The following is a 19,586-nucleotide window of genomic DNA, read 5'->3' as shown; positions in this document are numbered from 1 at the left end:
CAAAAACATTTCCTCTGGCTGAGGAATCTAGAGCTAGTGGTCGATGCTTCAGACTAAGAGAGTTGGCCATTTAGGACTGGGATGAAGAGCAACTTATTCACTTCATAAATGATTCATAGATTTTTAGATACTGCGGGAATCAAAAGATATTGAAGGGGGCAGAGATAGTAATGAATGAAGTTAAAGCAGAAGATCAGCCATAATCTCTCTGAATGGCAGAACACGTTTAATATGTCTCATATTTCTTCCATTTGTTCTATGTAAGCATTGTATTAATGCACATTAAATGCTTATTCCTCCTCTTATTCCAGTAAGTTTCAATTATTGGCACTATATCATAAACCCAAACAGCTACCAGTTCCTTAATAACTTTATTTATCAAGCTCTGACATTTATGCACTTGCACTCAAACGTCCTGTCTTAGTCTGCTTCATCTTTCTCCCATTTGATTTTTCTTAACTGTGAACTACTGTATTTAATTTTCCCATTCCCATGAACCTTTTATTTCTCTGTAATGCTATACTCTAGCATACATTTTCCTACCAAATCATCAGTTTAAATAATCTCCTACAGCACTAGTTAACCTCCCTTCAAAGAGGCTGATGTCAAACTTGACAGAAAGTTCATTCACCTGATCAGGTTGTTTATTATGGATCTGTCAAACCACTTACCTATTCTTCCGTATGTATCCAAAGCAGTCTGAACAATCTTTTCACCTTCTTCCACAGAATCTGCAAAGCATGGCAAAATCACAATCTTTAGTATGAAAAACAAACTTCAAGATTCATTAGGAATTCTTTGAGAGTTCTTACTAGAGCTTTGAAATTATGCCAATATTCAAACAATCCCAACTGATCAATCATTGATTAAAAATGCTATCAAAGTTCTGCTAAAGCAACACTGAATACATGCCAATTTATATAGATTATCTTCTTCAGCCAATATGTCAGCTGCCTAACAAATTAAATGAATTCTTGTTTCCAAATCCTTATTTAAACAGTTTATCATGGTTCATAAATTTTAAATGAAAACTGTAACATTTGATCAAGCCAGTAGAAATAAACTCAATGAGCAAAAAATAATTTTTAAAAAATCAATTCCAGAGACATTTTGTAGGTTCCATTTGGTGCACTTTCAGTCACCGAAAAAGGAACTGAAGTGCCATAGTCCTATGCTGGCATCTAGTGGTGAATGAGGCTCAATGTAAGTTACAGGGAAGGTTTAGCCATTACCACAGTAATTTACGACATTAGAGCCTTGACCAATTAGCACATCTAGTTGTACCAGTTCTTTGGTAAAGCAACTCAAAAATATTTCTGATCAATATTAGTGCACCAATCACTGCTTCAAATATTTATTCACTTTTTCTTAGAAGATGCAACTTTCGCTGGCACAGAGGAGTTATGATGTGCAGGTGCCGGTGATGGACTGGGGTGGACAAAGTTAAAATCACATAACATCAGGTTATAGTCCAACAGGTTTATTTGGACTATAACCTGGTACTGTGGAATTTTTAACAGAGGAATTAGACAGAGCATCCAACATTCCAAATTATGGACTCAAGAAATGTTTTCAAACATCTCTCATTCTTAACAAAAGGGGGAAATTGAGTTAAGTGTTTTACTTATAGCCCGATCAAAGGAAACCACTTTTGTTTCTAACAAGATTCAATGGAGATAGTGCCAGAATCGCAAAGGTCTTAAGGGGAGGGTTGGGTTGGACAGGAGAGGAGGGAAGGAAAAAGAGATGGTGGCGTGTTAGTCATATCAATGGACTAGTAATCCAGAAAACCAGACTATTGTTGTGGGCACGGAGTTCAAATCTTACCACTGCAGCTTATGAAATTTAAATTCAGTAAGTAAAGAACCTAGAAGTAAAAGTGAGTGTCAGTAAAGGTGACCATTAAATTATCAGTAATTGTTTTTAAAAGTCCATCCGATTCACTAATCTCCTTTAGAGAAGCAAACCTGCCATCCTTACCTGATCTGGGCTACGTGACTTCAGACCCATGGTAACACAGCTGACTCTTAACAACCCTCTGAAACAGCCGGAAATCAGTTCGGGGCAATTGGAGATAGGAAACAATGCTGGCCTTGCTAGTAATCATCATATTCCTTGAAGTAATTTTTAAAATGGCATCAATTATGTTGTGCATTGTCTGTGTCTTTCACTCCCTTGCTATAACAGGGCATCCAATGCTATAAACAATGCGGAAATTAGTATCCTCAATGCTTTGCAAGAATTAATCAATATTTGCTTGCTTACATTCTGTGCCACTATTCAAAAGCTGAAAATGTTTCTGACTTTATTTGCCTCAACTCTCAAGATTTGGAAATGGTTTTTGAACTTCTAGATTCACTACTCTTCAACATCCCTCCATTAAATGTATGCTTCACCTCTTTGTTTTTAATCCTATAATACAGTGCCTCATACTATGGTGAAGATTCATGATGATATTATTACTCCAAGCCATTCTGCTATAAATGCATTTTGTTAACGTGAATTCGCTGTAAGGCGAGTGACAAACATGGAATGCTGTTTCTAAAGTGCAAACCTTTAAAATGTGTGTTGGCTGTAACATGATTACACCACTAACACTTTAAAGCACTGTTTCTAAAATAGGATTTTTCTATTGTGCAGGGTTGCACAAGAACACAACTATTATATTATAGAAGAACTATCTGTATTTGGAAACTTCGTGTCCTAAAATGGGGTAGCCAATGTGTATCTTTAGGTTTGAATTGGATTTTGATATTGTGCACGTTAAAAAAGAACGGTATAGTTTTAGTTTATTTTGATTTGTGTCATTAAGGGTTGGCTGGAAAGTTTTGATGATGCAATACCTTTCTCAAAAAATTCCAATAAAATGAATAACCATGCTTTCCCTTTCACAAGCTACAAACAAAAAAGAAAATAACTTTTTTTGAAAGTACCAAAGATATAGAACTCAATAACAATAAAATCACAGCTGCGATAGTGCAAGCTCGAATCTATTACTGCAAAAAGAGATTATCTCCCGTTGAGGCTTCAAGTCTAGTTTCACAAAAGATGTGATTACTGCAGAATATTTACAAAATTTTTAATTTATTGTTGATGATAAAACACTTCTTTGAGGAGAAAAATGCGCAATTAAACTGAAAGCAACATTTGACTTTTAAACTAGGAAGTCATGACGATTTGAAAATATGATCAAAAAGGGAAGGAGCCAAGCCTGGGAACACAACAGTAATACAGGCAGTTCTCCTATAATGCCATAGTTGCGTTCCAGCAAAACCTCACTTAATAGAAAATTGCTTAATAGAAATAATGGGGTCTGAGAGAAAAGTGGGGTTAGGGGCAGACTAGCAAACAAAATCACTCGCAATCGCTCAAAAATTAGCTAAAAGTCTAACACAAAGTATAGCACAGCCTAAATGAAGGCTGAAATCATATTTATTAACAAAGCAAAAAGTAAATTTAACACTCTACATTTAAAAATGTAAAAAAGCTGCTCTCTGTACACTTCCTCTCACAGAAAGCTGCACAGAATGGCATGAAGACTGGAGCTCACATCATGCATGCACAGGACGGCACAGAGACTTCAGCACTGAAATTGCACATGTGCAGAATGGCATATAAACTTCGGAACATGTTCATAATGGCACGAAGACTGGCACTGATGTCATGCATGTGTTCACATGGCGCATGTGCAGAGCAAAGAGCCCTAACCGATCCCCGCTGGAATCTGTTATTGCCAACACAGGTAGGTGCTCTCCAAAATACTGTTCCCTAATTCTTCAGCGACGTTAGAGCCAAATTGTGCTGCCTAAGCGAGTGTTATCTTAGAATGACCTGTATGATGCACTTATAAACTGAAAGGAGGGGAAATTAAATTGAACATAAAGTACCATAGTTAGACACAGCTTTGCCGCCTTTTGCCCTTATCTCTTCCACCACTCTGTCAGCAGCAGAGGAGCTTTTGCCTTCTCCTTTGATGTTACCTCCAAGGTCATTTACTGTGAAAAGAAAATAAATCGGATGTTATAGGCACACAATATTTTATTTCTGGAACGCATGAAATTCTGGCATCATGGTAAGAAACAGAAGTAACGAATACAACATTTTTACCTACTCCACAGTTCAATGTGGTCATGGCTGATATCCAGTTCAATGCCATTTACCCACCTTTTCTCCCTATCCCATGATACCCTCAACCAAACAAATAGCCTAAGCAAATAACAGGCAGGTGATGGCGTAATGCATTTGTTATTGGACTAGCAATCCAGAAGGTCAGATAATACTCTGGGGACCTGGGTTCAAATCCTACCACAAAATAGTGGAATTTGAATTCAATAACAATTGGAATTATGAGTCTCATAATGACTATGAAACCATCATTAATTGTCATGAAAAAATACCATCCGGTTTTGTAATGTCCTGCAGGGAAGAAAACTGCAATCCTTACCTTGTCAGGCTTACATATAACTTCACAGCCACAACAATGTGATTGACTCTCAACTGTCCACTAAAGTGACCTTTACTAAAATTGTTAAAAAGTCTCAAAATGAAAGGAGACCAGATGGACCACCTCTGACTAAGCTAGGCATTGTAAATAATAAAGAGAAACACATGCTGTATCAACGCGGCAAAGTCCTACTTACCACAATATAGGGGCTAGTGCTAAAATTGGGAGAGATATTCCATAGACAAATCAAGCAACAACCTGACATTATCATACTCAGAGTCATATCTTAGACCATAAGATACAGGAGCAGAAATTAGGTCACTCAGTCCATCAAATCTGCTCCACCATGGTTGATAAGTTTCTCATCCCCATTCTTCTACTTTCTCCCAGTAACGCTTTATCCCTTTGATACTTAAGAATCTATCTCAGTTTTAAATAAACTCAATAACCTCACCTCCACAGCTTTCTGTAGCAACGAGTTCCACAGATTCACCACTCTCTGGATGAAGAAGTTTCTCCTTATCTCTGTTCTAAAAGGTCTTCCATTTACTCCAAAGCTATACCCTCGGGTCCTCGTCTCTCCTCCCAATGGAAACATCTTCCCAACATTTGTTCTGTCCAGGCCATTCAGCATTCTCTATGTTTCAATTAGATCTCCCCTCATCTTGCAAATTCCATCAAGTATAAACCCAGAGTCCTCAAATGTTCCCCATATGTTAAGCTTTTCATTCCTGGGACCATTCTTGTGAGCCTCCTCTGCAGAACACGCTCTTGCAGAAAATATCCTAGTCAGCACCATTAAATCTGTATTGTAATGCCCTGTTCCACTGGCGTTACAGACCATCGAGAGGAGTTAGCACAGTCAGGAGGGAGTTGCACTCAAGTTTGCAAAACTGACGAATAACCCCATGAGATCTCATGACATCAGACTGAGCAAGGGAAAGGAAATTTCATGCTTGTTGATGAATCAGTTAGCCTCCATGTTGAACATGATTCAGAGGAAAGATTGTGCATGACAAGAACTTTACTGAACAGGAAGGGGACTTCATAGTCCATCGGTAAAAATAGCTTAGCAGCACAGTGCTGGTTGGGTCCTAAGGTCATAGCTGCTAGACTGAATCAGTAACAGGTGAAGGAACCAATTAGAGGGAAACTCCTACTTGCTCTTATCCTCACCAACTTGCCTGCTGAAGATCCATCTGCCTATGTTAGTATCTGTAGGAGTGACTACCACAGGCAGCTACAACAGTGGACTACTTGCATTCCAAACAACATAAGCAGCAACTTTGGAAATTACTATCTAAGGAACCTTCATAAACTTATGCAAAGCATCTTGTTGATAGTACACGTTGCTGCTACTGAGTGACAAAGGTGGAGGCAGTAAATGTTTGCAGATGTGGCGCCAAGCAAGTGGGCCATGTTATCCTGGATGGCGCCAATGCAGTCATCAATGTAGCAGAGGAAGAGGTGGGGAGTGGTGCCGGTGTAATTACGGAAGATCAACTGTTCTACATAGCCAACAAAGAGACAGGCATAGCTGGGGCCCATACGTGTGCCCATGGCTACGCCTTTGGTCTGGAGACTGCGGCGCCACCTCGTGCTCCCGCGAGGAGGTTGAGCAATTCATCAACTTCACCAACACATTCCACCCTGACCTTAAATTTACCTGGACTATCTCTGACACCTCGCTCCCCTTCCTGGACCTCTCCATCTCCATTAGTGACGACCGACTTGACACTGACATTTTTTACAAACACACCGACTCCTATAGCTACCTGGATTACACCTCTTCCCACCCTATCTCTTGCAAAAATGCCATCCCGTATTCCCAATTTCTCCGCCTCTGCCATATCTGCTCCCAGGAGGACCAGTTCCACTATAGGACACACCAGATGGCCTCCTTCTTTAGAGACCGCAATTTCCCTTCCCACGTGGTTAAAGATGCCCTCCAACGCATCTCGTCCACATCCCGCACCTCCGCCCTCAGACCCCACCCCTCCAACCGTAACAAGGACAGAACGCCCCTGGTGCTCACCTTCCACCCTACAAACCTTCGCATCAACCAAATCATCCACCGACATTTCCGCCACCTCCAAAAAGACCCCACCATCAGGGATATATTGCCCTCCCCACCCCTTTCCGCCTTCCGCAAAGACCGTTCCCTCCGTGACTACCCGGTCAGGTCCACACCCCCCTACGGCCCACCCTCCCATTCTGGCACTTTCCCCTGCCACCGCAGGAACTGTAAAACCTGTGCCCACACCTCCTCCCTCACCTCTATCCAAGGCCCTAAAGGAGCCTTCCACATCCATCAAAGTTTCACCTGCACATCCACCAATATCATTTATTGTATCCGTTGCTCCCGATGTGGTCTCCTCTACATTGGGGAGACTGGGCGCCTCCTAGCAGAGCGCTTTAGGGAACATCTCCGAGACACCCGCACCAATCAACCAAACCGCCCCGTGGCCCAACATTTCAACTCCCCCCCCCCCCCCCCACTCTGCCGAGGACATGGAGGTCCTGGGCCTCCTTCACCGCCGCTCCCTCACCACCAGACGCCTGGAGGAAGAACGCCTCATCTTCCACCTCGGAACACTTCAACCCCAGGGCATCAATGTGGACTTCAACAGCTTCCTCATTTCCCCTTCCCCCACCTCATCCTAGTTTCAAACTTCCAGCTCAGTTACTGTCTCCTTGACTTGTCCGACCTGCCTATCTTCTTTTCCACCTATCCACTCCACCCTCTCCTCCTTGACCTATCACCTTCATCTCCTCCCCCACTCCACCATTGTACTCTATGCGACTCTCTCCCCACCCCCACCCTCCTCTAGCTTATCTCTCCATGCTTCAGGCTCACTGCCTTTATTCCTGATGAAGGGCTTTTGCCCGAAACGTTGATTTCGCTGCTCGTTGGATGCTGCCTGAACTGCTGTGCTCTTCCAGCACCACTAATCCAGTATTTGATTTTCAGTATCTGCAGTCATTGTTTTTACCTTGTTGATTTTAACCCTACTGCGAATCCTCTTGCAAGGATGCCTGCCTTGAAGAAGGTTTCCTCCTCTCTCTACAAGAATCTCAGGGAGTCCCTCTCCCACTGCAACTCCCAGGTCATTTCCTCTGCTCTGAAGCTCTTCAACCATGTTGTGAAACAAACTCGGTACCACAGCCACATTTGCTTCCTCAGTGCATGCCTCCATAACCAACTCATCCCACACGGACTCCAGACCACCTTTAAACCAGCAGAGTTCGGACCCGAACAGGACAAACAGTACAGACTACAGATTCAAAAACACCAGCAACAGTTCTCCTTCAGGATCCTCCGCTCCACGCTTGCAGCAATGCGCCGTCACCTAACCTCTCTACAGTCAGCCCTGCCTCAGCTGAGGGCCACACTCTCTCAGAATTGCAAAGGACCCACTCTGTACTACATCCTCAGGAGAATTCATACTCTCAACAAAGAGTATTTCAATTCCATCTCAAACATCAAAATCTGTAAGTACAACAAACTTTTATCCACCCACCTCCATAACCAGCGCTCCTCAAACATTCCAGAAGATTCCCCTGGCCTCGGAAACGCCATTAGCCATGCGGCTGACGCAGCTACCACCCCCACGCTGAGTGATGATGTCACTTCCGCCCACATCATGGCCACTCCCACAGCCACTTCCGGCCCTCACATCATCGCTGATGCCACACGCTCAGTGACTTCCCCTACTGCCATGATCACCACCACTTCCGCCTCCACCAGCGCCACTCACCTGCATTCTGCTGACACGCCCCCCACAGACCCCACTGTCACTATACCCACACCCCAGAACCCAGAGGGCAACATTACCCCTGCTCATGCCTCCACCCCCATTCCCCCCATCATCACACCCACTCCAGGTACTGGCTCCGACCCCACTCCCAGCTCCACACCCACACCAGATCCCAGCTCCCGGCCCTGCTGAGTTTTCACCATCCCTCCAGACCTCCCACTTACTGAGGACGAACGATCAGTCCTCAGCAAAGGACTCACCTTCAACCCCCTCCGTCCAAGCATCAATGAATTTAATACATGACGTGACATCGAACAATTCTTCTGTCGCCTCCGCCTCCGAGCTTACTTTCACAATCAGGACTCCCGCCCACCTTCCGAGGACCCCTTCGCCCACCTCCAACACACTGCATCCACCTGGACACCCCGCGCTGGCCTATTACCTGCCCTCGACCTCTTCATTTCCAACTGCCGCTGGGACATTAACCGCCTCAACCTGTCGTCCCCCCTCCCCCACTCCAACCTCTCACCCTCACAAGGCGCAGCCCTCCAATCCCTCTGCTCCAATCCCAACCTCACCATCAAGCCAGCGGATAAAGGGGGTGCAGTGGTAGTCTGGCGCACTGACCTCTACACCGCTGAAGCCAAGCGCCAACTCGAGGACACCTCTTTCTACTGCTCCCTCGACCATGACCCCACCCCCCATCACCAAACCATCATCTCCCAGACCATACAGAACCTCATCACCTCAGGAGATCTCCCACCCACAGCTTCCAACCTCATAGTCCGGGAACCCCGCACTGCCCGGTTCTACCTCCTTCCCAAGATCCACAAGCCTGACCACCCTGGCCGACCCATTGTCTCAGCATGCTCCTGCCCCACTGAACTCATCTCTACCTACCTTGACACTGTCCTATCCCCCCTCGTCCAGGAACTCCCCACATACGTTCGAGACACCACCCACGCCCTCCACCTCCTCCAAGACTTCCGTTTCCCTGGCCCCCAACGCCTTATCTTCACCATGGATATCCAATCCCTCTGCACCTCCATTCGCCATGACCAGGGCCTCCAAGCCCTCAGTTTCTTCCTCTCCAGACGTCCCCAGCAGTACCCTTCCACTGACACTCTCATTCGTTTGGCCGAACTGGTCCTCACCCTTAACAATTTCTCCTTTGAATCCTCCCACTTCCTCCAGACCAAAGGCGTAGCCATGGGCACATGTATGGACCCCAGCTATGCCTGTCTCTTTGTTGGCTATGTAGAACAGTTGATCTTCCGTAATTACACCGGCACCACTCCCCACCTCTTCCTCCGCTACATTGATGACTGCATTGGCGCCACCTCGTGCTTCCGCGAGGAGGTTGAGCAATTCATCAACTTCACCAACACATTCCACCCTGACCTTAAATTTACCTGGACTATCTCTGACACCTCGCTCCCCTTCCTGGACCTCTCCATCTCCATTAGTGACGACCGACTTGACACTGACATTTTTTACAAACACACTGACTCCCATAGCTACCTGGATTACACCTCTTCCCACCCTATCTCTTGCAAAAATGCCATCCCGTATTCCCAATTTCTCCGCCCCAGGAGGACCAGTTCCACCATAGGACACACCAGATGGCCTCCTTCTTTAGAGACCGCAATTTCCCTTCCCACGTGGTTAAAGATGCCCTCCACGCATCTCGTCCACATCCCGCACCTCCGCCCTCAGACCCCACCCCTCCAACCGTAACAAGGACAGAACGCCCCTGGTGCTCACCTTCCACCCTACAAACCTTCGCATCAACCAAATCATCCACCGATATTTCCGCCACCTCCAAAAAGACCCCACCACCAGGGATATATTGCCCTCCCCACCCCTTTCCGCCTTCCGCAAAGACCGTTCCCTCCGTGACTACCTGGTCAGGTCCACACCCCCCTACGACCCACCCTCCCATTCTGGCACTTTCCCCTGCCACTGCAGGAACTGTAAAACCTGTGCCCACACCTCCTCCCTCACCTCTATCCAAGGCCCTAAAGGAGCCTTCCACATCCAAAGTTTCACCTGCACATCCACCAATATCATTTATTGTATCCGTTGCTCCCGATGTGGTCTCCTCTACATTGGGGAGACTGGGCGCCTCCTAGCAGAGCGCTTTAGGGAACATCTCCGAGACACCCGCACCAATCAACCAAACCGCCCCGTGGCCCAACATTTCAACTCCCCCTCCCACTCTGCCGAGGACATGGAGGTCCTGGGCCTCCTTCACCGCCACTCCCTCACCACCAGACGCCTGGAGGAAGAACGCCTCATCTTCCGCCTCGGAACACTTCAACCCCAGGGTATCAATGTGGACTTCAACAGCTTCCTCATTTCCCTTTCCCCCACCTCATCCTAGTTTCAAACTTCCAGCTCAGTTACTGTCTCCTTGACTTGTCCGACCTGCCTATCTTCTTTTCCACCTATCCACTCCACCCTCTCCTCCTTGACCTATCACCTTCATCTCCTCCCCCACTCCCCCATTGTACTCTATGCGACTCTCTCCCCACCCCGACCCTCCTCTAGCTTATCTCTCCATGCTTCAGGCTCACTGCCTTTATTCCTGATGAAGGGCTTTTGCCCGAAACGTTGATTTCGCTGCTCGTTGGATGCTGCCTTAATGTATCAGGTCAAGTGGATAAAGTGATTAAGGCATCATATGGTATACTCGTATTTATTGGTCGAGGTATAGAATTTAAGAGCAGGGACGTGATGATGAAACTGTATAAAATTTTGGTTAGGCTATAGCTAGAGTCATAGAGAAGTGCAGTTCTGAAATCGACATTATAAAAGGGAGGTGACAGAAGTGGAGAGGGTGAGGATGTTGACAAGGATGTTGCTTGGACTGGGAAGTTTCAAGTTGCAAAGAGATATTGGACAAAATGGATTGCTTTTCTTATAGCAGATTGAGAGGGAACATGAATAACAAGTAAAAAGTTATGAGGGGCATAGATAGGGTAGACAGGAAGAAACATAGATTTAAGATCAGGGTAGAACGTCTATTGAGAGGAAAATTGTTTTCACCCAGAGGATGGTGAGAATCTCGAACTCACCACTTTTAAGGATGGTAGAGGCAGAAACCTTCATGACTTAAAATGTGCACTTGCAATGCCAAGCAGACAAGGCACTGAGTTGGAAAATGGCATTAGAATAGTTAAGTAGTTGTTTTTGACTAGTATGGATGTCATGAGCCAAAGGATCTTTTTCTGTACTATAGATCTCTATGACTTTGGGAGTCTAGAGGTGAGATATGTTCTGCAAGATTGGTTCTTATAAACACAGTATTTGCAGATATCATTAATCAACCTGCTCAGATATGTTTTGATACACCTCAGCAGCAGGTGTACTGCTATGGCTAGTCCAGTTCTGCTGGATAATGCTAACCCCGTGGGTGTTGATAGTGGGGACTTCAGCAATGGTAATACGATTAAAGGTCAAGGGATGATGGCTAGACTTTTTTTTTGCTGGAGATGATGTGATGAAGCAGAGGTTGTCTCCCTCAGAGAACTAAAATTGAAACACCCAAAGAGGAGCACCTCACCTGTATAATCTGTAAAAGGAATGTGAGACGTGGTGTAACCTGCTTTTCAGCTATTTCCAGTGGTTAAATAAAATAAAATAAATCCCTGATACTCACTTTAAAAAAAACAATAAATAATAATTTATTTATCTAATCCTAACAGTGAATAAATTATCTAAACTATTAACAAACTGAATAAAACACTCCTAACTACAATCTTCAATGCATTATCTGAGCTGAGATGGCACTTATTGTTAAAAGCTATCTTGAGAATAAAACTTTTAAAAAGTTCTGGGATTTACATATGAAGGAACTAACATGATCATTCAAAAAGATGAAAGACTCAAGCTAAATCTGTTTAATATTACATTCCATGACACTGCAATCCTGTTGTTATAAATTCCGTGTTGTATGATTCTGCTCCACAACCACCTGATGAAGCAGCGTTTCGAAATCTAATGCTCCCAAATAAACCTGTTGGACTACTACCTGGTGTTGTACGATTTTTAACTTTCTCTGTCATTGGTATTTTAGATGGTGCTTTCTCCAAAACATAGATGAAGCTGTGAGAGCCAGCAATTCTCTCTCGAGACCGGAGGGCCGTTAGCTCTGGGGGATGGCAGCATGCTCTAGGGTCTTTGTCCAACTGTCCCCTTCTTTTATACCCAAGATGACACATCAATATTTCTTACAATAGGATTGGCCCTATGTTGCCAAAACCAACAGATGTAAATTTAACAGGTTTTTGGTAACTAAGTACCTGGTTCAAATTGATCAGCGAAATTCAAACAACTACTGTCTTGGTAAAAACTGCTGCTTGACCTGCTAACTGTACAGCATTTCAATACAAACATTGCAATTTAGGTGCTCTCTGTGCATATGCAAACTTTCAAACTGTTGCTCACAGACATCCATTTTAAATCTCTAAGCACAGAAAAAGCACATGATCTTTTAAAGGGACTCCACAATGCTTTCCCAATTTTACAAACACCAAATTCTAACTTCCTGCCTCCCAATCTACAATTACTCCACCCAACTTCGCAACAATGGTGATTGTCTATTGTACACCATGAATGTTACTTGCCACTTGTCAGTCAAGGCAGGATATTCTCTGCGCCATGGAGAAAGCAAGGACTGCAGATGCTGGAGATCAGAGTTGAAAAGTGGGGTGCTGGAAAGCACAGGTCAGGCAGCATACAAAACACAGGAGAATCAACATTTCTGGCATAAGGACCTATGATGAAGGACCTATGCCCAAAACGTCAATTCTCCTGCTCCTCCGATGCTGCCTGAGCTGCTGTGCTTTTCCAGCAGCACCACCAGGAGGAGGAGCTAGTGCTTCTAAATAAACTTGTTAGACTATAACTTGGTGTTGTGTGATTTTAACTTTGTCCACCCCAGTCCAACATCAGCTCCTCCACATCATGGTCCCCTCTGAAATTCAGCTCTCTTGTTGATGTCTGAACCAAGAGTGTAATGAGGTCAGATGGTGAGTTATCTTGGTGGAACCGAAACGGGGTGTCAGTGAGCAGGTTATTGCTGTGCAACTATTGCTGACAACGTTGTTGATGGCCACTTCCACCAATTTAGCAATCATGACTGATGGGGCAGTTGTAACGTTAAAAGTTCAAATGGGACTCTCTCTCTGGACATTAATGAAATATTAAAGGGTTAAACTGCACTGTCTTTGGGTGGGGACAAAAGCCATGAAAGAATGTTAAAGACTATCCATTGTAACTTACACTTCATTTAGACATCACTCCCCTGCTCTTGTCAAATTAAACTATCAATTCAATCTCATCCATTCAGAAATGCTTTCTGGCCAGAGGTATGTCGCACTTGTTTTAGTTTTGGAAAGCACTGAGGCAGGAAATGGTCTGCACAACAGTTCCCCAGGATTAGGACATTAGCATTTGCTTTATCTCCGAGGATGATCCCATCCTGCCATTATACCTGAGGTAACGTGACTGTGAGTGAAAGGGAGTTGTCTTGTGTGGCATGAGTGTGGGGGCAGTGGCCAGAGTATCTGTAAGCATTGCAACTGTCCCGTGTTAAGGGAATGTGCTTTCTTTGTTCGGAGCCTCACTTTGACCCGACTTTGCATATCTGTGTAGGGGGTCACCTAGCTTGTACAAGCTTTATTAAACTTTAACTGTTTCCTTTGTTCAGAGAGAGCTTTTTTGCCATGATCCCATAAGCCCTGTGAGGTGTGTTAAAGGTTCCTCCGGCCTATACTGTACTGTGTTTAATAAATTTGGTTGCTTGTTCACAGAAGTTGGTGTGTTGCAGTTGCGTCAAGTGTGTAAGAACCTCAAGAGTAAAAGAACCTAACACAGTAATTGGCGGGAGTTAGATTTATCCTGCATTTTGGGTACAGGACGTACTAGGTATCGTTTCACATGTTTGGATTGATTCCAGTGTTGTAGATGTGCTGGAACAGCTTAGGTAAGGATGCACCAAGTTCTCGAGGACATGTCTTCAGCACCAACACTGGAATGTTGTCAAAGACCATGGCCTCTGTAGTATACAACGCCTCCAACTGTTTCTTGATCGAGTTCACTCTTACATCGAGTGAACCAAATTGACCACAGATAGATATCTATGATGCTGGGTCCTGCAGAAGAGGCTCAAGATAGATCATCCTCTCTGATGTACTGAACTCTCCCATTATTGAAGACAGGAGTATTTATAGAGCCTCTTTCCCTAGTTAACTGTCACTCACTGTCAAGGTTTACATATAAAGGTGATTGCTTGGGTAAAATAACAGTTCAAGAGAGCCTGTAATACATGTCATAGTTTCAATAGACTGGGATGAATATTAGAGGAAAACTATGAAAATGACGCTTTAAGAAAATATGCATGGTGATTTAATAGAGGTTTAAATTCAGACAACACTTACCAACCACAGAAGCTCCTCTTTCTGCAAATAACAGTGCATATGTTCTTCCCAAACCTGTAAAAAAGACTTTGGTAAATCTAGATGCAAAGTGCATAAGTTTACAGTTTAAATATTAAACTTTTACACAGATGTGTCAAAAAGTACATAAGTATGATGCAATGTAAACAGCAACGTATCAGCCATTTTTTTTTTCTAAATTTTGGCTAAATTGTTGCATGTTGATAATATGTAAGGTTGAAGAGTGTGGTGCTGAAAAAGCACAGCCAGTCAGGCAGCATCCGAGGAGCAGGGGAATCGATGCTTTGAGCCTAAGCCCTTCATCAGGCATGAGGCTTGTGGCCCAAGGTGGCTGAGAGATAAATGGAAGGGGGTGGGGCTGGGGAAAGATAGCTGGGAAGGTGATAGGTAGATGAAGGTGGGAGTGAAGGTGATAGGTCGGAGGGGAAGGTGAGCAGACAGAAGGGAAGGAAGATGGACAGGTGGGACAGTTCAAAAGGGCAGTGCCAAGCTGGAAGGTTGGATCTGGGATAAGGTGGGGGGGGGAGGGGGAATGAGGAAACTGGTGAAATGCACATTGATCCTGTGTGGCTTGAGGGTCCCAAGGCATAAGTTGAGGCGTTCTTCCTCCAGACATCAGGTGGTTAGGGTTGGCGATGAAGGCGGCCCAGGACCTGCACATCCTTGGCAGAGTGGGAGGGGGCGTTAAAATGTTCAGCCACGGGGTGGTGGGATTGTTTAGTGCATTGCCCCAGAGATGTTCTCTGAAATGTTCCACAAGTTTGCTTGCTGTCTCCCCAATGTAGAGGAGACCACATTGAGACAACAAACACAATAGATGACATGTGTGGAAGTATAGGTAAATCTCTGTTGGATGTGGAAGGATACTTTGGGACCTTGCACAGATGTAAGGTGTGGGAGCAGGTTTTGCACTTCTTGTGGTGGCAGGGGAAGGTGCTAGGTCTGGAGGGTGGGTCGTGGGGGACGTGGACCTAACAAGGGAGTCACGGAGGGAATGGTCTCTCCAGAACACAGAGGTGGGGTTGGAAATATATCCCTGGTGGTAGGGTCTGTTTGTAGGTGGCAGAAACGTAGAGGATGATGCAATGTATCCAGAAGTTGGCAGGGTGGAAGTGAAGGTCAGGGGTTTAAGGGTGGAGGTGCACCAAATGGAGGAGTGGACTGGAGGGCATCATGGGGGGGGCGGAATTGCAGTCTTTGAAGGAGGAGGCCATCTGGAATGTTCTATGGCGAAATTGGTCCTCCTGAGAGCAGATGCAGCAGAGGTGGAGGAATTGGGAATAAGGGATAGGGTTTTTACAGGAGGCATGGTGGGAGGAGGTGAAGACCCAGACATCGCAACAAGGACAGAATTCCCCCGATCCTCACATTCCACCCCACCAACATCTGGATTCAATGCATCATCCTCACCACCTACAACCAGGGATATATTTCCCTCCCCACCCCTACCTGTGTTCCAGAGAGACTCCCTTGTTAGGTCCACACACTCCACCAACCCTGACTTTACTTCCGGCATGTTCCCCTGCCACCACAGGAAAATAAAAACCTGCGCCCACACCACTATCCCCGCTTAACTCCATCCAAAGCCCCTAAAGGATCCTTCCACACCTGACAGAGATTTACCTGTACTTCCACACGTCATCTACTGTGTCCATTGCTCCTCTACATTAGGGAGAGGGGACGCCAACTTGCGGAACGTTCCAGAGAACACCTCTGGGACACATGCACTAAACATTCCCACCACCCCATGGCCGAACACTAACTTCCCCTCCCACTCCTCCATGAACATGCAAGTCCTGGGCCTCCTCGATCACCAAACCCTAACCACCCGACGTCTAGAGGAAGAAGGCCTCATCTTACGCCTTGAGATCCTCCAACTACACAGCTTCATTGTGGATTTCACCAGTTTCCTCATTTCCCCTTCCCCCCACCTTATCCCAGATCCAACCTTCCAACTTGACACTGCCCCTTGAACTGTCCTATCTGTCCATCTTCCTTCTCACCTATCCTCTCCACCCTCCTCTTAAACATATCACTTTCACCCCCACCTTAATCTACCTATCGCCTTCCTAGCTACCTTTCCCCACAGTTCCAGCCCCCCCTCGGGTCACAAGCCTCATGCCTGATGAACAGCTTATGCTCGAAACATTGATTTTCCTGCTTCTCAAATGCTCCCTGACCAGCTGTGCTTTTCCAGCATCACACTCTTTGACTCTGAACTCCATCATCAGCAGTCCCTACTTTCTCCTAATACGTAAGGTTACCTACTTTAAATATAAAAGTAATTGGATAATAAGCTGTTGCACAATAGCCGAAAACAGTGCTTTAAATGAAATACTACCACTGATGAATGGCTAATCCAGTAATTTCACCAAACTATTAAACAGCTCAATACTATTCTAAAACAAACAGTTTTCTTTGACATCACAGTCTCAGACTAAAATTATCAAAGCACAATAACTTGTCATTTACCTCTATTATTATACAATCCAGGTGTTTGTTTGATTCACTAATATCAGCTAAGAGTTTGTGTTTTGCATGTAAAATATAATCATCGTGCAGTTTAAATTAATTATTTAGGGGAAAAAAATTATCTGGGGGAGCACTTTACTTGCTCTGCAAAAGTCTGATGAGCAACCTTACATTTCAAAAGTTCTCATGAACAGGTTAGCAGGAAATGTATTAAAAGGAGGCGACAACATTTTATCCAATAGCTCAACTGATCCATAAAACCGAATGGACCTAGAGTCGATGCTGACTGTGTTGATTTTAGCTCAAGCAACAGTAGAACTATACAAATGATACAATGGACTCTATGGCTGTACTAGAACAGCGTCACTAGCTGACACCCTAACATTACACTTACCTTACATACTTACTGTCCAAACCTCTGACTTTCAGAATATAGAGGCTGACTGTTGGCAAAGCAAGCATGGTTATCCTCCCTCTATGTTACAACAGAACTTTCAAAATTGAAGTGCAGTTCCAGATTTTTAAGGGAGCCCTGAGCAAAATCTTCTCTCAGAAACATGGAGCTTTCCTCTTTCCTAAAAAAAGGTCAGACAGGCAAGCTGCATAAGACTGCCACTTCCCTGAAAGACCACCTCAGTTTAAGAGTCACATATCTAGTTTTGTTAATGGCTCAGCAAAAAGTGCAGATGAGACCACGAAGAAACAACAGATATACATAAGTGAGCAAACTGGGCAGATAGAATTCAACAAAGGATCATAACCTGTAACTGCACATGAAGTTCAGCTCCTGGCTGGAAATTTCAGGACATGTTCACTGATGCAAGGCCAAAACAACCTGAGCTGATTCTACAGACATTAACTGGCCTAGGACGAGATTTCTACTCCCCTCTGGAAGGGCAGCCTATTTGTTAGAACTGCTGTCTATTTCTCCAGTCCAGCAGCACCAGTAAGAGTGGTAACCATTGCTAGGACCAACTAACAAAGTTACTAGTCATTAACAAAGAACATTGCAGGACTTGGATAACAAAAAGATTAGCAGAGGCTTTATGCCAGTCCAGACGAGCAAGCTTGCATGAGGGGAGTGGTTAAGGGCTGCCTTGAAAGGGCACACTGGGAGGGAAACAACCAGGAGTGCAGAGTACCATGTGGATCTTCTGTTAAGATGCTGTCCAAGGAGGAAGAAACTCAGACTATTACTCAGGATCACTGTAAACTCACCACGTGGCATGGACACATCTAAGTAAACTACCAGCATGAGAAATAGGAGGTACCCTTTAAGTGGGCATCAAGTGGCCCAAGGGCAAGCTACCTGATAGCTCCTGTTACTGGTATAACATGAGAAGGAAACATTCCATGCACCTTGGAAATAGTGAGGACTGCACATGCTGGAAAGTCAGAGTCGATACAGTGTGGAGCTGGAAAAAGTACAACAGCTCAAGCAGCATCAGAGGAGCAGGGGAGTCAACGTTTCAGGTGAGAACCTTTCATCAGAACATGCCATGTGCAATCTGCCCATGCCACCCAACCTTGCACCCACCTCCACGTTCTAGAGGGAGGGGGCAGGATGGGTAAAGTTCTAATCACCCATTTTGAATAAGTAGATCAGATAATGAAAAATTGAGGATTTCTGTCCACGAACAGCAATTACCAAAATCTAGGGTTAAAAATCATTCAACACCAGGTTATAGTTAAACATACTGGACTATAACCTGGTGTCATGTGCTTTTTAATTTTGTCCACCCCAATCCAATACCAGCACCTCCACATCAAAAGCTAGAGAACAGATACAGAAAACTAATTAAAAGGACTACTGGACAGCAAGTCTTCAGTTCTAGCAGCAGAAATACATAAACGTTGACAGTTATACTACAATGGAAAGACTTTTTTTTTGGTTCATATACCACTGAAATCACCAAGGCCTGGAAAGGATATAGTTTGGCACTGAAGAGGGTGAATCTTAATTTCACTAGAATAACATTGGCTAACGGGGTTAAATTACATGATAACTGAATAGTTTAGATAGATATTTGCTTGACCATTAAAAAAAATTAATTCAATCTAAGGTATTTTAGATGATTAAAAAATACAATAGAGTAAATTGAAAGGTACTTGTGGTACATTGGCAGTGTCCCTACCACTGGGCTAAGAGGGTCAGGTTCAAGTCCCACATGCTCCAGAGGTGTGTCATAACATGTCTGGACAGGTTGATTTTTTATTTTTCAAAAAAAGAATAAACAGAAAAAGTGTTCTCTCTAGTGAGAGTTCTAATTTTCCTGCTGTGTATGAAAGTTGGACAGCACACAAATAAAGGGAAAACAAACATTCACACGAAGATACTTTAACACAAGATTCAGCAGACTATGTAACAGTTTATCAGTTCCAGTACAAAGTTGCAGTATCGACATGTCCTTCGCTGTTCTCACTGAATCTCACATGACTATACTATTTGTA

At 44.4% G+C, this 19,586-nt stretch overlaps 1 protein-coding gene across 1 annotated transcript in view; it reads right to left on the bottom strand.

Moving 5' to 3' along the window:
- hsd17b4 (hydroxysteroid (17-beta) dehydrogenase 4) overlaps window positions 1-19,586 on the bottom strand; it is a 141,548-nt gene that overhangs the window by 121,475 nt on the left and 487 nt on the right. The window contains exons 2-4 of the mRNA XM_072584307.1: window positions 14,646-14,699; window positions 3,888-3,995; window positions 672-731 (exon numbers count right to left, since the gene is read on the bottom strand). Of these exons, the coding sequence (XP_072440408.1) occupies window positions 672-731; window positions 3,888-3,995; window positions 14,646-14,699 (222 nt within the window). The remainder of the gene's footprint in view (window positions 1-671; window positions 732-3,887; window positions 3,996-14,645; window positions 14,700-19,586) is intronic.

Source organism: Chiloscyllium punctatum, chromosome 2, assembly GCF_047496795.1.
Source record: "Chiloscyllium punctatum isolate Juve2018m chromosome 2, sChiPun1.3, whole genome shotgun sequence".
Classification (NCBI taxonomy): Eukaryota; Metazoa; Chordata; class Chondrichthyes; order Orectolobiformes; family Hemiscylliidae; genus Chiloscyllium; species Chiloscyllium punctatum.
This window is presented reverse-complemented; position numbering and strand designations above follow the sequence as displayed.